Source organism: Canis lupus, chromosome 2 (assembly GCF_011100685.1).
Source record: "Canis lupus familiaris isolate Mischka breed German Shepherd chromosome 2, alternate assembly UU_Cfam_GSD_1.0, whole genome shotgun sequence".
NCBI classification, from domain to species: Eukaryota; Metazoa; Chordata; class Mammalia; order Carnivora; family Canidae; genus Canis; species Canis lupus.
In genome coordinates, this window is record NC_049223.1 from 74,296,214 (window position 1) to 74,310,972 (window position 14,759).

The following is a 14,759-nucleotide window of genomic DNA, read 5'->3' on the forward strand; positions in this document are numbered from 1 at the left end:
CGCTTAATTTATCAACTGCAGAATTCACCCATTCTAGGGAAACACAAGTAAATGGTTTATAGAAAATTATTTTCTTTTTCCTTTTTTCCTTTTAAGAATATATTTTGGAATTTATAGAAGAATATATATTTGGGGGAAAAAAAGAATAAATATTTGGAAAGGGGTGCCTGGGTGGCTCAGTTGGTTAAATGTCTAATTCCGGCTCAGGTCATGATGGGCTCCATGCTCAGTGGGGAGTCTGCTTCTTCCTCTCTCCCTCTCATGCTATCAAATCTTTTTTTCTTTTCTTTTCTTTTTTTTAAGGAATATATTTTGGATGACACTTAAATTGAACTTTGGGAGCACCTGGCGGCACCTTGGTTAAGCATCGGCCTTTGCCTCAGGTTATGATCTTGGAGTCCTGAAATTGGGCCCTGCATTGGGCTCCCTCCTTAGTGGGAGTCTGCTTCTCCCTCTTCCTCTGACCCTCCAACATTTTTGTATTCTGTCTCAAATAAATTTTAAATATATATATATATAATGCTTTAAAAAAATTAATTGAACTTTAATTCAAACACAAAGGAAATTCGAATCACTAGCTTTGCCAATTAACCTGTCAATACACTATCCAAAACTTTAGCATGGCAGAGCTGCCTCCATGCAACTTTAAAAAATTGAGAGAACTTTTATATATTAAAATTTATCCTTTTAAAGTATACAATTTAGTGGGGTTTTTGTATTTTAGTATACACAAAGTTGAACAACCATCACCGTTATTTAGTTCTGGGATATTTTTATCACCCCAAGCAGGAACCTCATCTCACCAGCGGTCATCCTTCATTCTTTCCTCCCCCACCTCCTGAAAAATCACTTATTTATTTATCAATCTCTGTAGGATTTCCCTATTTGGGACATTTCATATAAAGGGAATCATACATGACATTTTGTGATTGGCTTCTTTCACTGAGCAGGCCTTCGAGGTTCACTTTTACCTTGCGTCTGTTCTTTATGGCTGAACAGCATTTCATTATATGAATAGAGTTGTTCTGGGTGGGGGGGGGTTGTTTGTTTGTTTTTACCCATTCATCTGTTGACATCTGGGTTGCTTTCATTTTTTGGCTACTATAACAAGGCCATGAGGATCCATGTACAAGATGTGTAGAAGAAGTATTCCTCCTAAACATAGGAGTAGAATTGCTGGGTCACATGGCTGCTCTATGTTCAACTTTTTGAAGAACAGCCAGACTGCTTTCCAAAGTTGCTGCATTTTGTATTCTCACCTAGCAATTTTTGAGAGTTCTAATTTCTCCACATCATTGCCCACATTTAATAATCATGTCTTGATTATAGCCATACTAGAGGCTATTTTTTGTGGTTATAACTTACATTTCCCTAATGACTAATAATGTTAAGCTTCTTTTATGTGTTTATTGGCCATCTGTGTATCTTCTCTGAAGAGATATCTACTCAAATCCTTGCTCGTTTATTACTCAGTTCTAAGAAGTCTTTATTCTGGACACTAGACTGTTACCTCTAATCCATGTTTAGAACAGATCCATCATCCCCAAAAGATCCCTTATGCTTGTTTGTAGTTCCCACGCTCACCTCAAGTGCCAGGCAATCATGCTGCTCTCTGTGTATTTTGGGTAAACTCCTCCTGCCAATGAAATCTAGTCTTCTAAAAATGGTGAGATTATGGGAGAGTTCATCCTGCTTTTTGAAAGCCCTGGGATCAGCTTCTAGCATGTCATGTACAGCTCTGGAATTCAGCAAACGTCCTGTGAGAAAACCATCATGTACTTGGGGTTCTCGGGTTTCCAGTGAGCTTGTAACTAAGAGCCTTGTGATTTTCTTTTCCTCAGCAGAGCTCTTTCTGCATGGCTCAAACCAATCCTCAGTTTCAGGCCCAGAATCCAAAAATGCCCTCAGGGAAGAAGATGGCCAAACCATCAGTTCATCTCAGAAAGGCTTCCTTCTTTGAAATTCCAATTTGTTTAGTCCTTATTGCTTTTTGTTCTCATTTTAAAATGTTATTTTGTTTTTTGTTAATTGCAGTATGAATGTTGTGTTGGTGTGACCTACTATATCCTACCTATCAATTACTGTAAGCTTTTAAGTCTTTGTATCTTGTCAGGCAAGCTTCCTAGGTTTCCCACCCCTCTCCAGATATTTATGGGCTATGGAAGGGCATAATTCTTCCATTATGAATTTTATTTTTTTTTTCCATTATGAATTTTAAAAATCCCATTTGTCTAGTTCACACACACACACTCGAGTTTTTGTTGGAAAACCTATTGAATTTATAAATTGAGATAGAACTGAAACTCTTAAAAAAAAAAAAAAGAACTGAAACTCTTAAGACTCTTAGGCTCCCTATTCATGAACATGGTATACCTATCAATTGAGCAAATTTCTATTAGGTCCTTTGATAATATTTTGCACTTCATAAAGGAATTGCATTTTTACTAGATTTGATCTAGGATTAATAAATTTATAATTAAAAGATTAGTTGATCTTTTAAAGCATTTCATTTTTTAGATTAGGTAATATATGTAACAAACTTCTCAAAGCTCAGAAAAGTATACAATTTCCCATTTTCTTCAGTCATCCAGGTTTTGTCCAGAAATGTCATCCAATGTTACTAGTTTATTAATTTTAATATGGTTAATATTAGTATACGGTAATTATATTTTTTTCAATATTATATCTATTAATCTGGCTGAATTTTTTTATAATAGTTTTTTTTTATTTTTTTTTTTCCTTTATGTGTATGCATCATCTACAAAGAGCAGCCATTTGGTCACTCTTTTCCATTCCCTATTCTTTCTACAGATTTTCCTGCATTGGCTAGGATGCTTCTAGTATAAAATAGCTGTAAAAAATAGCTAAATAATAGCTGTAATAGAAGCCAATCCTGTCTTATTCCTGGCTTTAATGGGGGGGGGGGGGCTTCTGTTTCATATTTATATATGAAGTTTGCTGTAGGTTCTTGGCAGATAGCTTTATTGGGTTAAAAAATTTTTTGCCTCTGGCACTACTTTGCTAAGAATGAGAATCATGAAAGTTTTTATTAAATTATTTTATGCACTTACTGAGATAATCATATCATTTTTCCCCTTTAATCTATTAAATGTGTTGAATCACCCACTCATGGAAAAAAGTAGTCTCAAGTAAAACACTTTTACCCAGGCTGTTATTTATTTTCATGAGAGGGGAAAAAAGAACCTTTTATGATAGTGAAAATATACTTTATTTTTTTAATACAATAGCTGCCAGCAATATACTGGTTCTAGAGAGAGAAAAGAAAATACAAGCATTCTATAATAAGCTTTCATTTGCCTTTTCAAGTAATTCTAAAGAAAATATTCCAATTCTGTTCAACATTAGGACTTAGGGAGTTGAAATTTTTTCCATGATAAAAATATAATTTTGATAGCCCCAATCTTGATCATTTATAAAGGATGGAATTTTAAAAGCCCGTATATTTTGTATATCAATAATGAATGCTTCCCTCTCTGAATCAAATACTGATTATAACCAGTGTAAGAAAATGGTTAATCAAAAAACTTGATGAAATGTGTATCAAAATGTTCATGAAAAAATACATTGCTATTTCTTCTCATTTTTTACCTTGTAGATATTTTCTAAATGGATATTTTAAATGTACAGAAATAAAAGCTATCTACATAATTCTGGAGAGATTCAAAACTCAACAGATGTTAAAGATGTCTAAATTCTAAAGTTGATCAACTTAGTGTAAGAATAAAAGGTCAGAAATCTCTTAATTGTACACAAATTGCTCAAGAGTTTAAAGATAAATTGTGTAAGCCAAGTTATCAAGAAATCAAATCTTACACGATTTTCACCACAAAAGTCAATGATCCTAATAAAAGACAGCAAAAGGGTATAGAAAATCTGCATCTAAATTTTTTTTAAAGGAAGTTATATCAACTGAAATAGTAAAGAGCTTTCCAACTGTTCAACACAAAAATTTCTCAGAATTCCTTGGAAATTAGTGAGTTTCCATTCAGACTCTAATCTTGTTGAAGTGGAACAGAAGGGTTAAGTAAAGGGGGAAATGATTTAGTAGTTGTAGAATATCAGATGATCTGCGTTATATCAGTTCATACACTACATGAATTCCCACGAAAACTTTCATGCCCTAAAATCTCCCAAGATTTTAAGCTATGATCTTTCCACAAGTATAAGATGGGAGAAAAAATCATGTTCTGGGATCCTTCTTTTTACTACCTTTTGTCCATTTGCCAATCTCAATTTCACTTAACTAACTTCCCTGATAAAGTAGTTGTCTTTCTACATCAAAATCATAATAGACAGACCTCTCTTCCTTGGACATCCAGAGAGATAGCCAAGTACAGTCATGAGATAAATTTTTAAAAAGACAAAAGAATAAATATCCAAAGTGAAAATACTTCACAATTGAATTTCAGAATGTGGTTTCCATCCCTCTATTTTGAGGAATGTATCTCTGTCCTCATTAGCCCCTCTATTGTGCACCACTTAGTCCACTACTCACTTGAAAGAATAGATCTCCTTTCTCTTGAATCTTGTTCATACTTTGAGTCATGAGGAGAGGTTCAGTATCACCTGAATGCCAAGTTACTACTACTCTGAAAGGAGGTGAGAAGTGGTGATGGCTGCCTATATCCAGGCACACACATGACATTTTCACCCACTGAAATTCTACAGCTACTGCTATAGAATTTCTCAGTGATAATCTAAGTGCTTTACTTGGAACCAGATTAAATCATTATCCAATATTTAATTACAAAAAGGGAAGTGCCCGAACTTTTGATCAGCAATAAAGAGTTCTAAGAAAGGCAAGGCAAAGAAGCCTCCCTGAGCCAAATGGATACAATGTGGAGCTTATCCTTCTATACCAAGCTAATTACTGATTAAAAAATGTAGTATATGCTTATAAAAATTAGGCCGCTTCCATAATGCCAGTGATGAATAAATGTTAACACACCAAAGGGGGGAAAAACATTGCCATTTTACAGCAATAATATACTTAAATTTCCAAAAACAGCATATGAGAAATAGCACTCCTTAAACAAGTTACATATAAAAAATTACCAAAAATGCATTACAGTCACAACCAGAGTCTTTGGAGCAGGACTTAGAAAGCACATTTTTTTAAAAAAATGAATAAATACATAGCAAACTTTGTTTTATTTTTACCAAGTTCATCCTCCCTTGTTAGAGCACAAATCATTCCTGGTTTAGGGCTTCAATTAAAAAAAAAAATACAGAGTGCTGTTCCTCAATGTGGCTTTAGAAAAATTTAAGCAAAGGAAGTACAATGATGGAGATTAGGCAAAACTGCAGTAAATACTTACTCACCATAAGAACTATAATTTAGTCCAAAAGGAGTGAATCATCCTCTACCCAAAGTTTAACAGTCAACAGGGGTAGAATGGGAAAGCTGTAATGTGTTTTATCTTTTTAATATAGAATGGATAATGCCTTCTTTACATTATCCGTAATTTATTAAATAGGCTTCAGAAACAAAATTCTGCTTGACATTTTGACAAACCCACTCTACATTCCTTAGGTTAATTTTTGTGTTAATTTTTACATTACTAGTCATTGTACTGCTATAGCTAAATCAACAAAATGTCAGTTCATGTAGTGTTACTCAAAAGATCTACAGACAGCAGGGTCTATGCTGACCTAAAAAGCTTTTTAAAATAAAAGAGGAAAGCAATTAAAGTTTCAAATGAATGGCACTGAGCAAAATACATACAAAAAAAAACAACATATTTAGAGAGTAGCAGGTGCCCACTGGTTTTTCTCATATAGATAAAATACTTGAGGAAGATCTGGAGAATATCATCCCTTTCTCTAAACTTGTAGCTTCTACATAGTGTCAGATGTTATAACTGGTATGAAGGATAAATGCTTTTAGGCAAAAGTAAAAATCCATGTACAAAGTAAAACAGCAAAATCTGTAGTGACTTTCTGTAGAAGGCTCTCTTCATTGGTGGTAACATACCCAGGACAGACTGAATAGAAACACAGTATTCTGATACAGTAGCAATCCTTTCATATACTCTTAGTAAATATTATATAATTCCCAAAATACATAAATATTCCTTGTACCATGCATTGTGCACTAGTTTGGGGCTGACTGGTCGTGGGTACTATTTTAACAATTAAACACTGCACCCCAGAAGTTCTGCCTGCCATCTGTACACAGTGAACAGACATGATGGTGAGGGCTCCGGAGGGATGCCAATCTGCCTCTCAAGTGAAGAGTGCGGCGGAGTGTCTCCGAATCAGAGGAGAGGAGGGTATGGGGCAGGGGAGGGAGGCAGGGTAAAGAATTTTAACATAATACTGCTTAGGAGTGTATATTTAAAGATAGCTACTATACCTTGTCTATCCTTTACCCTAATCTTGAATAACTGCACGTTCATGCAAAATAAAATTTCTACTTTATAGGAACAGGAGCAGTCTGTTAGGAAAAGCATATTTTTAGGGGAAGATGCAAAGACATCTCTCTCATAAGTGATATTTTACTTGGTAAGTCTTTTGGCTACATCACTATACGCTATTTCAACCTCCTTATCACTGGGACAGGTATTGGTAAACTCATCCCTACTATAAGCATTAGTTAAGTATCTCCAGATGCCAGTCATTCCTTTTGGAATATCAAAGTTGCGGTATTTTTTGGCCACCACCTGAAATACAAAGAGATCAAAAGTTAACATTTATTTTCCGTGACTTGTAAACCAGACTTATCTCTGATTTTAGGGCATACTAATTCTGTGAATCTCTGAGAACGGCTTCTATTTGAAAGGAAGTTACCTTCATTCTAACTAGAGTTTTAAATAATGACAAGGACTACAAAGTACATCAGAACCTCAGTAATGTGACAGGGATTGCAAAAGCCTGCCCTGGTGACCCAGAGAGACAGCCATGTGTCATCCCCAGGTAAATACTTTAAAGCACACACACGGTTTTAGATCTCTGTTTTCCTTGGTCTTGAGCTTTACCTCACAACTAGTGTTTACTAGTATTCTATTTAGCACAGTGTCTTACACAATAAATGCTCAGTAAATATTTTCTTTGCCTTGTATAGAAATAACCAGGTGATCACAGAACAGAATTTGACAATGTAAGTGAGCGCAGCAATCTCCAATTCAAAGTTACTGCTACACTTTTGAATTTTTAGACAGCCACAGGAAAAAAAATTCTTTCCCATATGCCTCAATTTTAAGACATACTTTTCCATTTAATTAATAACTCTAGGGAATTCCAACTGTTGCCTAAATAGCATTAAGTTATACCATTCAGGGTTGCTAGCCATGTATCAGGAGATCAAAAAAAAATTTATACACAAAGAAAAGTGCTATCGTAGTAAACTGAGAATACCCAGTCTAATGGCAATGTGACACCACATCTTACAGACCTACCTTGACAATATGCAGTTTGGGAAGCAGGTTGCAATCAGCTAATGTCATTTCATTGCCATCCAGAAATTTACGTGTAGAAAACTTAATGTCCTCCATGCTATTCTCATCAATTTCATCAGGGAGGGGAGAATTCAGATATTCATCCAGTTTCTGTAGGGTTTTCAAGAGACCCCTCTCCAATGCTGAAAGAAAGAGGATACTGTAAGAAGGAAAACCACCCAAGCCCTAAGTAGAAGCATTACTCTTTCAGTCAATAACTATTTTATCAAATGCTTACTCTGACATGTAGCACTGTGGAACAAGAAAGACAAGGTTCCTGCTCTCCAGGAGCTTATTTACACAGGGTGAGGAGTGAGACAAATGAGTACATTTGTTCAGGTAAATACAGAAATGAGCATGACCATTTCAGAAACTGGAATCTGTAAAAACTCAATAACTAAATGCCCTATTAACGAACACACTATGGCCCAACACAGTTGATGTTTAAACTAGAAACATGAGTAAGAAAAGGCAAACCTATTAATTCAAATCCAGGAAAGAAAATCTTGCCAAGAGAGAGATTCTTGCCCTGAATTTTAATTCTGTTTCCCCAGGAATACTTGGATTTATCACCAAGAAACATGTTAAGATACTCCAATACAGACAATCCAAGCAGAAAGCCTGAGGTTTTTAAACTGTCTTATACACAAGAAGCCAAGGATAGCATTATTTTATAATAACATGGAAAACACAGAGGTCAGATTAGAGAATCCAATTTACAAAAGTCAATCAGGAGGCTCTTTAGCCAAATAAAATAAGATGCCATGATTGTTCTATTTCAGACACAAGTGGGACAAAGCTAGCCTGAATACTTGGAATGTCGTTGGAGAGGAATGTGGAATAACAACAGACAGGGCTTCCATCATCCTTTCTTCTTACCCCTTACTTTCCAGGCCCACCTTCATCCCCCACTCCCAGAATGAACAAGCTCACACTGATGACTACAGTGGTTGGCCAGAAAAGAAAGCTATATTTAGGTGACCATCAATACAGTTATAAGTTTGAATCAATTTGGTTCCACTGGAGAAAAAGACAAAAGTTTTATATGCTACATATTAGATATTTCACCAGCAACATAAATATGTCCTAACCAAAACCTCTTCTTCCAAAATACTCCCATCCACTCTCCTTCGGTCCCCTCCAACAGTCCAGACAACAGATGGCAGTCTCAGCTAGATAAGGGGCTATAGGCATAAAAAGAAGTAAGTGGACTTTAGAGGTAACTTAGGACATAAAATCCAACAGAACTCGGAAACAAAACAATATGGAAAAAGGATAGATGTTTTCAGCAAAATACAGATGTGAGCTTCTACTACATGCTAACTCTTACTCTAAGCATCGTTAAATTCACTCTTGAACAATGCAGTTTGCATTTACATTTTGGGGAGCGGGAGTAGCACAGAGAAACGGTCAGCAAACGATTCCCAAGGGCAATGCTGGTAGCATTTGCTGAAACATTTACTGCCTAAAGAAGCAGGTTCAGGGAATGCAGACACGAGTTCAGTATATGCTGACTCTGAGGTGTCTGTGAGTCATTTGAGTAGTGGCATCCCAATGCAGTTGGGCTACAGTGTCTGGTCAGTCTGGGTCAGAGCAGTATGTTTATAAATCCTGAGAACATAAATGAACACTGAAGTCATGTTGCTAGCGTGCAAAAATACAACTGATTCTTATAATGGCCTCACATCCAATAACCCCACTAATTAATTTTTTTATTCTTACAGTTTATCTGTAGATTCTTTTGGATTTTCTATGTACACAATTCTATTGCTTAAAAATAATGACAAATTTGTTCCTTCCTTTACAATTCTCGTATCTTTTATTTCTTTTTCTTGCCTACTGTATCGGCCAAGACCTCCGCTACAATGCTGAACAGAAGTGGTGACGGGGATCCCTGGGTGGCGCAGCGGTTTGGCGCCTGCCTTTGGCCCAGGGTGCAATCCTGGAGATCCGGGATCGAATCCCACATCAGGCTCCCGGTGCATGGAGCCTGCTTCTCCCTCTGCCTATGTCTCTGCCTCTCTCTCTCTCTCTCTCTCTCTGTGACTATCATAAATAAATAAAAATTAAAAAAAAAAAAAAAGATTAAAAAAAAAAAAAAGAAGTGGTGATGGTGAATACCACACCTCCTAGTTCCTGGTCTCAAAGGAAACCTTCTGGTAGTTCCCTATTATGTATGGTATTTGCTAGAGCTTTTTCTTGTAGATTCTCTGCCAAATTAAGGCAGTCCTCTGCTATATTTCCTTTGTTAAGACAAAAAAAAAAAAATCATTTTACCATAAGTATCAAATTTTATCAAGTACTTTTTCTGCTTCTACTGAAATGATATTTTTCTCCTTTATTCTATTAATTTATACAGATATTTTAATGTTGAAATAATCTTCTGTTCCTGAGTTAAACCCCATTTGGTTGTGTGTAACACCATTTGTCATCTTGCTGGAGTAGGTATATTTTATTTTAGACTTTTGCGTCTAGTTCAGGAGAGACTGGCCTGTAATGGTCTTTCTTTTGATGTTCTTGTGTGGTCTGAGAGTCAAGGTTGATCTCAAAAAGCTGGGAAGTATCTTCCTCTCTTCTGTTCCCTGGAAGAGTATGTGCAACAGTGATATTACTTCATCCCCAAATGCTTAGAAGAGTGCATCAGTGGAGCTATTTGGATCTGGAATTTCTTTTATGAAACGGTTTCCAATTAGAGATATAAGACTATTCACGTTTTAATGCCTCCTATAGTAATTTTGTTACACTATACTTACTGTAAATTTAATTGTTTTCAAATTTATAAACATAAAAATTTTCATAATATCCTCTAAGAATCACTTCAATGTAAGATCTGTAGCAATCTCCTGTTATTCCTAATATTGGTTACTGCTGCCTTTCTCACTTTTCTGGATTTTTCTTGTCAAGAATTTATCAATTTTTATTATTTATTAGACTTTTTGAAGAACTTTTAGCTCTGCTGATCCTCTATGTTTCTTATTTCAAGGAAATCTGTTCATTAGTATTTCCTTTCTTCCACCTTATTGAGTTTAATTTGCTGATCTTTTTCTATCTAAACCCTCAAAGTGGAGACTTTCCGATTTCCAATCTGTTTTTCTAAATTTCCCTCTAAGCACAGTGTTAGCCATATCTCATAAATTCAGACCTGCTGTCTTTTCATAATTTTATTTTTCTTCAGCACATGGGTTCCTAGAAACATCCTGCTAAGTTTTCAAAGATACAGAAATTTTCTAGCTGTGCTTTTGCCACTGATCTCTGGCTTCTTTTCTTTGTGGTCAGAAAAAAATATTCTTTATGATTACAATTTGTATTTTTTGGAAAAATTTTCAGATTTGCTTTATGGCCAGCTTTATGGTCAATTTTGACAGTGTTCTACGTGCATCTGAAAAACAGATGTAATATTCTGCAGTTATCGGGTACAGTGTTCTGTGTACATATCAGTGGGACCATAGGTGTTCGTTGTGTTGTTCATTCTGCTAGACTCTTGGATTTTTTCCTTCTGGCTAATTCTAACACTTACTAAAGGAGTGAATTCAAATCTCCCACCAAACTGTGGATTAGTTTCTCGCTCTTTTAGTTCTGTCAATTGGGCTTACATATTTTCAGGCTAGGTATTTAGTAACACAAATTTAAATCATCTTATCTTTCAGGTAGATTAACCTTTTAAATCAAAAAAAAAAAAAAAAAAAACCTTTTAAATCAGTTTGAAACGTGTTTCATTATCTCTAGTGGTGCTTCTCTCCTTAAAGTCTCTTTTGCCCAGTATCAGTGCAGCTTTGCCAACTTCTTGGTTAGTATTTACACTACTTCACTTTCACCTTTCCTGGATACGGGTGTATGTTTTACATATATATGTGTATTCACTCTTGTACAGAAGGAACATATTTTTGAGCCAGCTGGCAAATGATGTCTTCGATTTGGAGTACTTAAGTCATTTACATTGAATATAATTACTACAAACTTTGACTTAAATCTGTCATCATACATTTTGATTTCTACTTATTCTGTGTTCTTCTTTCATGCTTCTTTGGATTAAGTTTTTTAAAATTATTATTCATTTCTCCTTCTATTAGTGTGTTATTAAACAGTCTTTTACTAGTCTTTGTTCCCCAGACTTATTAAAGTTTACTTGTAACTTTCACCCCCTTCCAGGATAACTTCACAGTTATCCTGAGGGCCTCAGGATACTACCACCACTAACTTCTCTCCTGTCCTATAAGCTACTATGGTCATGTATATTAATTTGACATATTTTAAATTCCACAAGGCATTACTGTTTTAAATAGACAGTATCATTTATACTTTGTAACATATTTATACTACTTTTTGCTTTCCTTCCTTCTTGCACCTCTTGGTGCTCATCTGAAATCATTTTCCTTCTGCCTGAAGAACTATGTTAAGTATTTTAGTGGGAGTCTACTGAGATAAGTATTCAGTTTCTGTTCATTTAAAAACATCTATCTCGGGATGCCTGGGTGCCTCAGTGTTTGATTACCTGCCTTCGGCTCAGGGCGTGATCCTGGAGTCCTGGTATTGAGTCCTACATCAGGCTCCCTGCGTGGAGTCTGCTTCTCTTTCTGCCCATGTCTCTGCCTCTCTCTATGTCCCTCGTGCATAAATAAATAAAATCTTTAAAAATAAATAAATATGTCTACTTCACCTTCACTTTTTAGAACTCATAAATAATGTCTTTATTACATTCTTATAGCATTTTTCAGCTGAAACACTTGGTGAATATATAGTAGAATTAATTCTCAGAACAGCCATGAGACAGAGGAAGATTAGATAATATCCCATTTTTAAGATACTGAAATGAAGGAGTAGAGAATCTGCCTTATTCTGAACATCAAAGAAAAGAGACCTGACTGATATCTTAGAGAATGTAAAATGTGTTATGATTACTTGGAATTGTAAACCGAATGGTGAATTTTAGAGGTTCACAAAAAAAGGTAGTAAGAAAAAGCTGACTGGTTTAGTAAGTATAAATCCAGGGCAGTAAGTATAAATGTCATATCTTGAGGCAAAAACAAAAAAATTGTTTGGAGGATGGTTGCTTTTGCTTTTGGAGAGTATTTCATTACTTATAGAATTCTAATTTACTTTCTTTTAAAAGAAAGTAAATTAGGTCTTTCTCCGAAGATCCCGTAAGATTGTCTTCTGGACTCTACTGCTTCTGTTGAGAATCAATGCTCACTCTCACTGCTTTTATCTTGAAGAGCCTTCTCTCTGCCACTTGTAAGACTCTATCTGGTTTTCAGCAGGTGCCTATGGTACACACAGGTATAGTTCTCTTTATATTTGTCCTGCTTGGGTTGTGTAATGTTGGACTCCACGGCTTGTTATCTTTCATCAGTTTTGGAAAATTCTTGGCAATTACTTCTAACTATACCTTTGACTCCATTTCCCTCTGCTTCTGGGATTCTACCTATATATACGGTCAAAGTCTTTTCACTGTGCTCCACAAGGCTTACTCTTTTCTCTGGTATTTTTGGGTTTTTGTGTTGTTGTTGTTGTTGTTGTTTTGGTCCTTTTGTCTCTGTGCTTCCATTTGCTATTTCCTTCTGACCTATCTTCCAGTTCATTAATTCTTCATCACTAATCTGTTCAATTCATATACTGAATTCATAATTTCAGATAAAATTTTAAATTCTAGAACTTCCATCTGGTTTTTCATAATGTCCAGTTCTTATTTAAAATTTTCCACATTGTTCTTTTACCTTTGAATATCTATATTATAGCTAAAGTCAGTGTCTGATAGCTGAATACCTTGTAGTTTTTAATATATTTTAAAAATATGTATCTTTAAATACATATTTTAATGTATTTTTACATTAAAATATGGGCTCCTCTTCTTGGGCTCCATGCTGGGCATGGAACCTGCTTAAGATTCTCTCTCTCTTTAAAAAAAAAAAAAAGAAAAAAGTATTAGTTATGCTCAGTCTTCTAATATGAGCACTGTTAGATTTTTAGAGCTGTTAAAATTTTAAACTCAGGGCTGGTTTATATTAAACTAATAGTCTACTAAATCATGAACCTCTTCCTTCTAATTCTTGTTATTAAATCAATGCATCATTCTTGCTTCCCCAACTGCACTATATTTTCTTTGAAGATAAAGTCTGTATCTTTTTCTTCCTCTGTATATCCCCTAAATTTCATAGCATTATACCCAAGCACAAATTAGACATCTGATCAACATCTGCCCCAGACTGAGAAAGGTCAATAATTAAATGTAAAAGTTTAGAGGTTCTTAAATGTATAGAAAAGATTCAAAATGAAATCAGGTAAAAATGTAGACTAGATATTTTTAAAGTCAGATGAATGGAGATATTTATTATATCTTTGTGGGAAGGTGAAAACGAGGTAGGAACTGCATATTGCTATAGAACATAAGCACCATTTTTTTAAAGATTTATTTATTTATTTATTCACAAGAGACAGAGAGAGAGGCAAAGACATAGGCAGAGGGAGAAGCGGGATTCAATCCCTGAGTTCTAAGATCACGACCTGAGCCAAAGACAGACGCTCAACCGCTGAGCCACCCAGGTGCCCCTAAGAGCCATTTTAAAATGTAAAGAAGAATTGGTAAAATTTTTACTTACATAATATAATACATAATACATACATAAATATCAAAGAAATTGGAATGTATGTATGTCAAGTGACAGATGACAAGATCAAAGAACTATCTATTTTCTTAATAAAAGGTCACTCTAGCCATAGCCACAATCAAGCTAGTTTCTTAGGGAAAAGAATTAAGCAGGAGGACACGGGAACCCAGTAAAATAAACTTGAGGAGATGAGTTCAATTGCAACTGTGGAATGTCAAGGAATCAAGGCATTTAAAAATAAAAGATAAAAAATCAAGGCATTTAAAAATAAAAGATAAAAAACACAAAAGCAATAAATATAACCCTTCACTCATTACATACAAGTTATTGATCATGCATGTAGTCATGAAATATTAAATTTATAAATTAACAAGAGAATGAATTATGAAAAACAGCTTCTAGGTTAGTAAGGAGTCCAAGGCGTGTTGGAAAACTTTTCATGGTTGTACTTAAATGGGGTTAGGGGTGGTGAGAACGAAAGGACAACAGAATCTCAGGACTGTAAAAGCACCAAATTAAAGATTCAATATACCGCCTATCAAAATCAGTGAACACAGAATAAATAAATACACATTAGACATAAGGATTTTTTCTTTGATCAGATTACAATGAACAGTATGGCCTCTACAGAAGATAATACTGCTTGAATTCAAACACTGAAGCAAAGTCTCAAATGGCACTCAAGAGGTATTGGCAA

The 14,759-nt window shown here is 35.1% G+C and overlaps 1 protein-coding gene across 1 annotated transcript in view; it reads right to left on the bottom strand.

Moving 5' to 3' along the window:
• Window positions 1–3,155: 3,155 nt before the first annotated feature.
• Window positions 3,156–14,759, bottom strand: part of CLIC4 (chloride intracellular channel 4) — a 70,543-nt gene continuing 58,939 nt past the window's right edge. The window contains exons 5-6 of the mRNA XM_038531560.1: window positions 7,419–7,600; window positions 3,156–6,683 (exon numbers count right to left, since the gene is read on the bottom strand). Coding sequence (XP_038387488.1) covers window positions 6,519–6,683; window positions 7,419–7,600 — 347 coding nt within the window. The 3' untranslated portion in view covers window positions 3,156–6,518. The remainder of the gene's footprint in view (window positions 6,684–7,418; window positions 7,601–14,759) is intronic.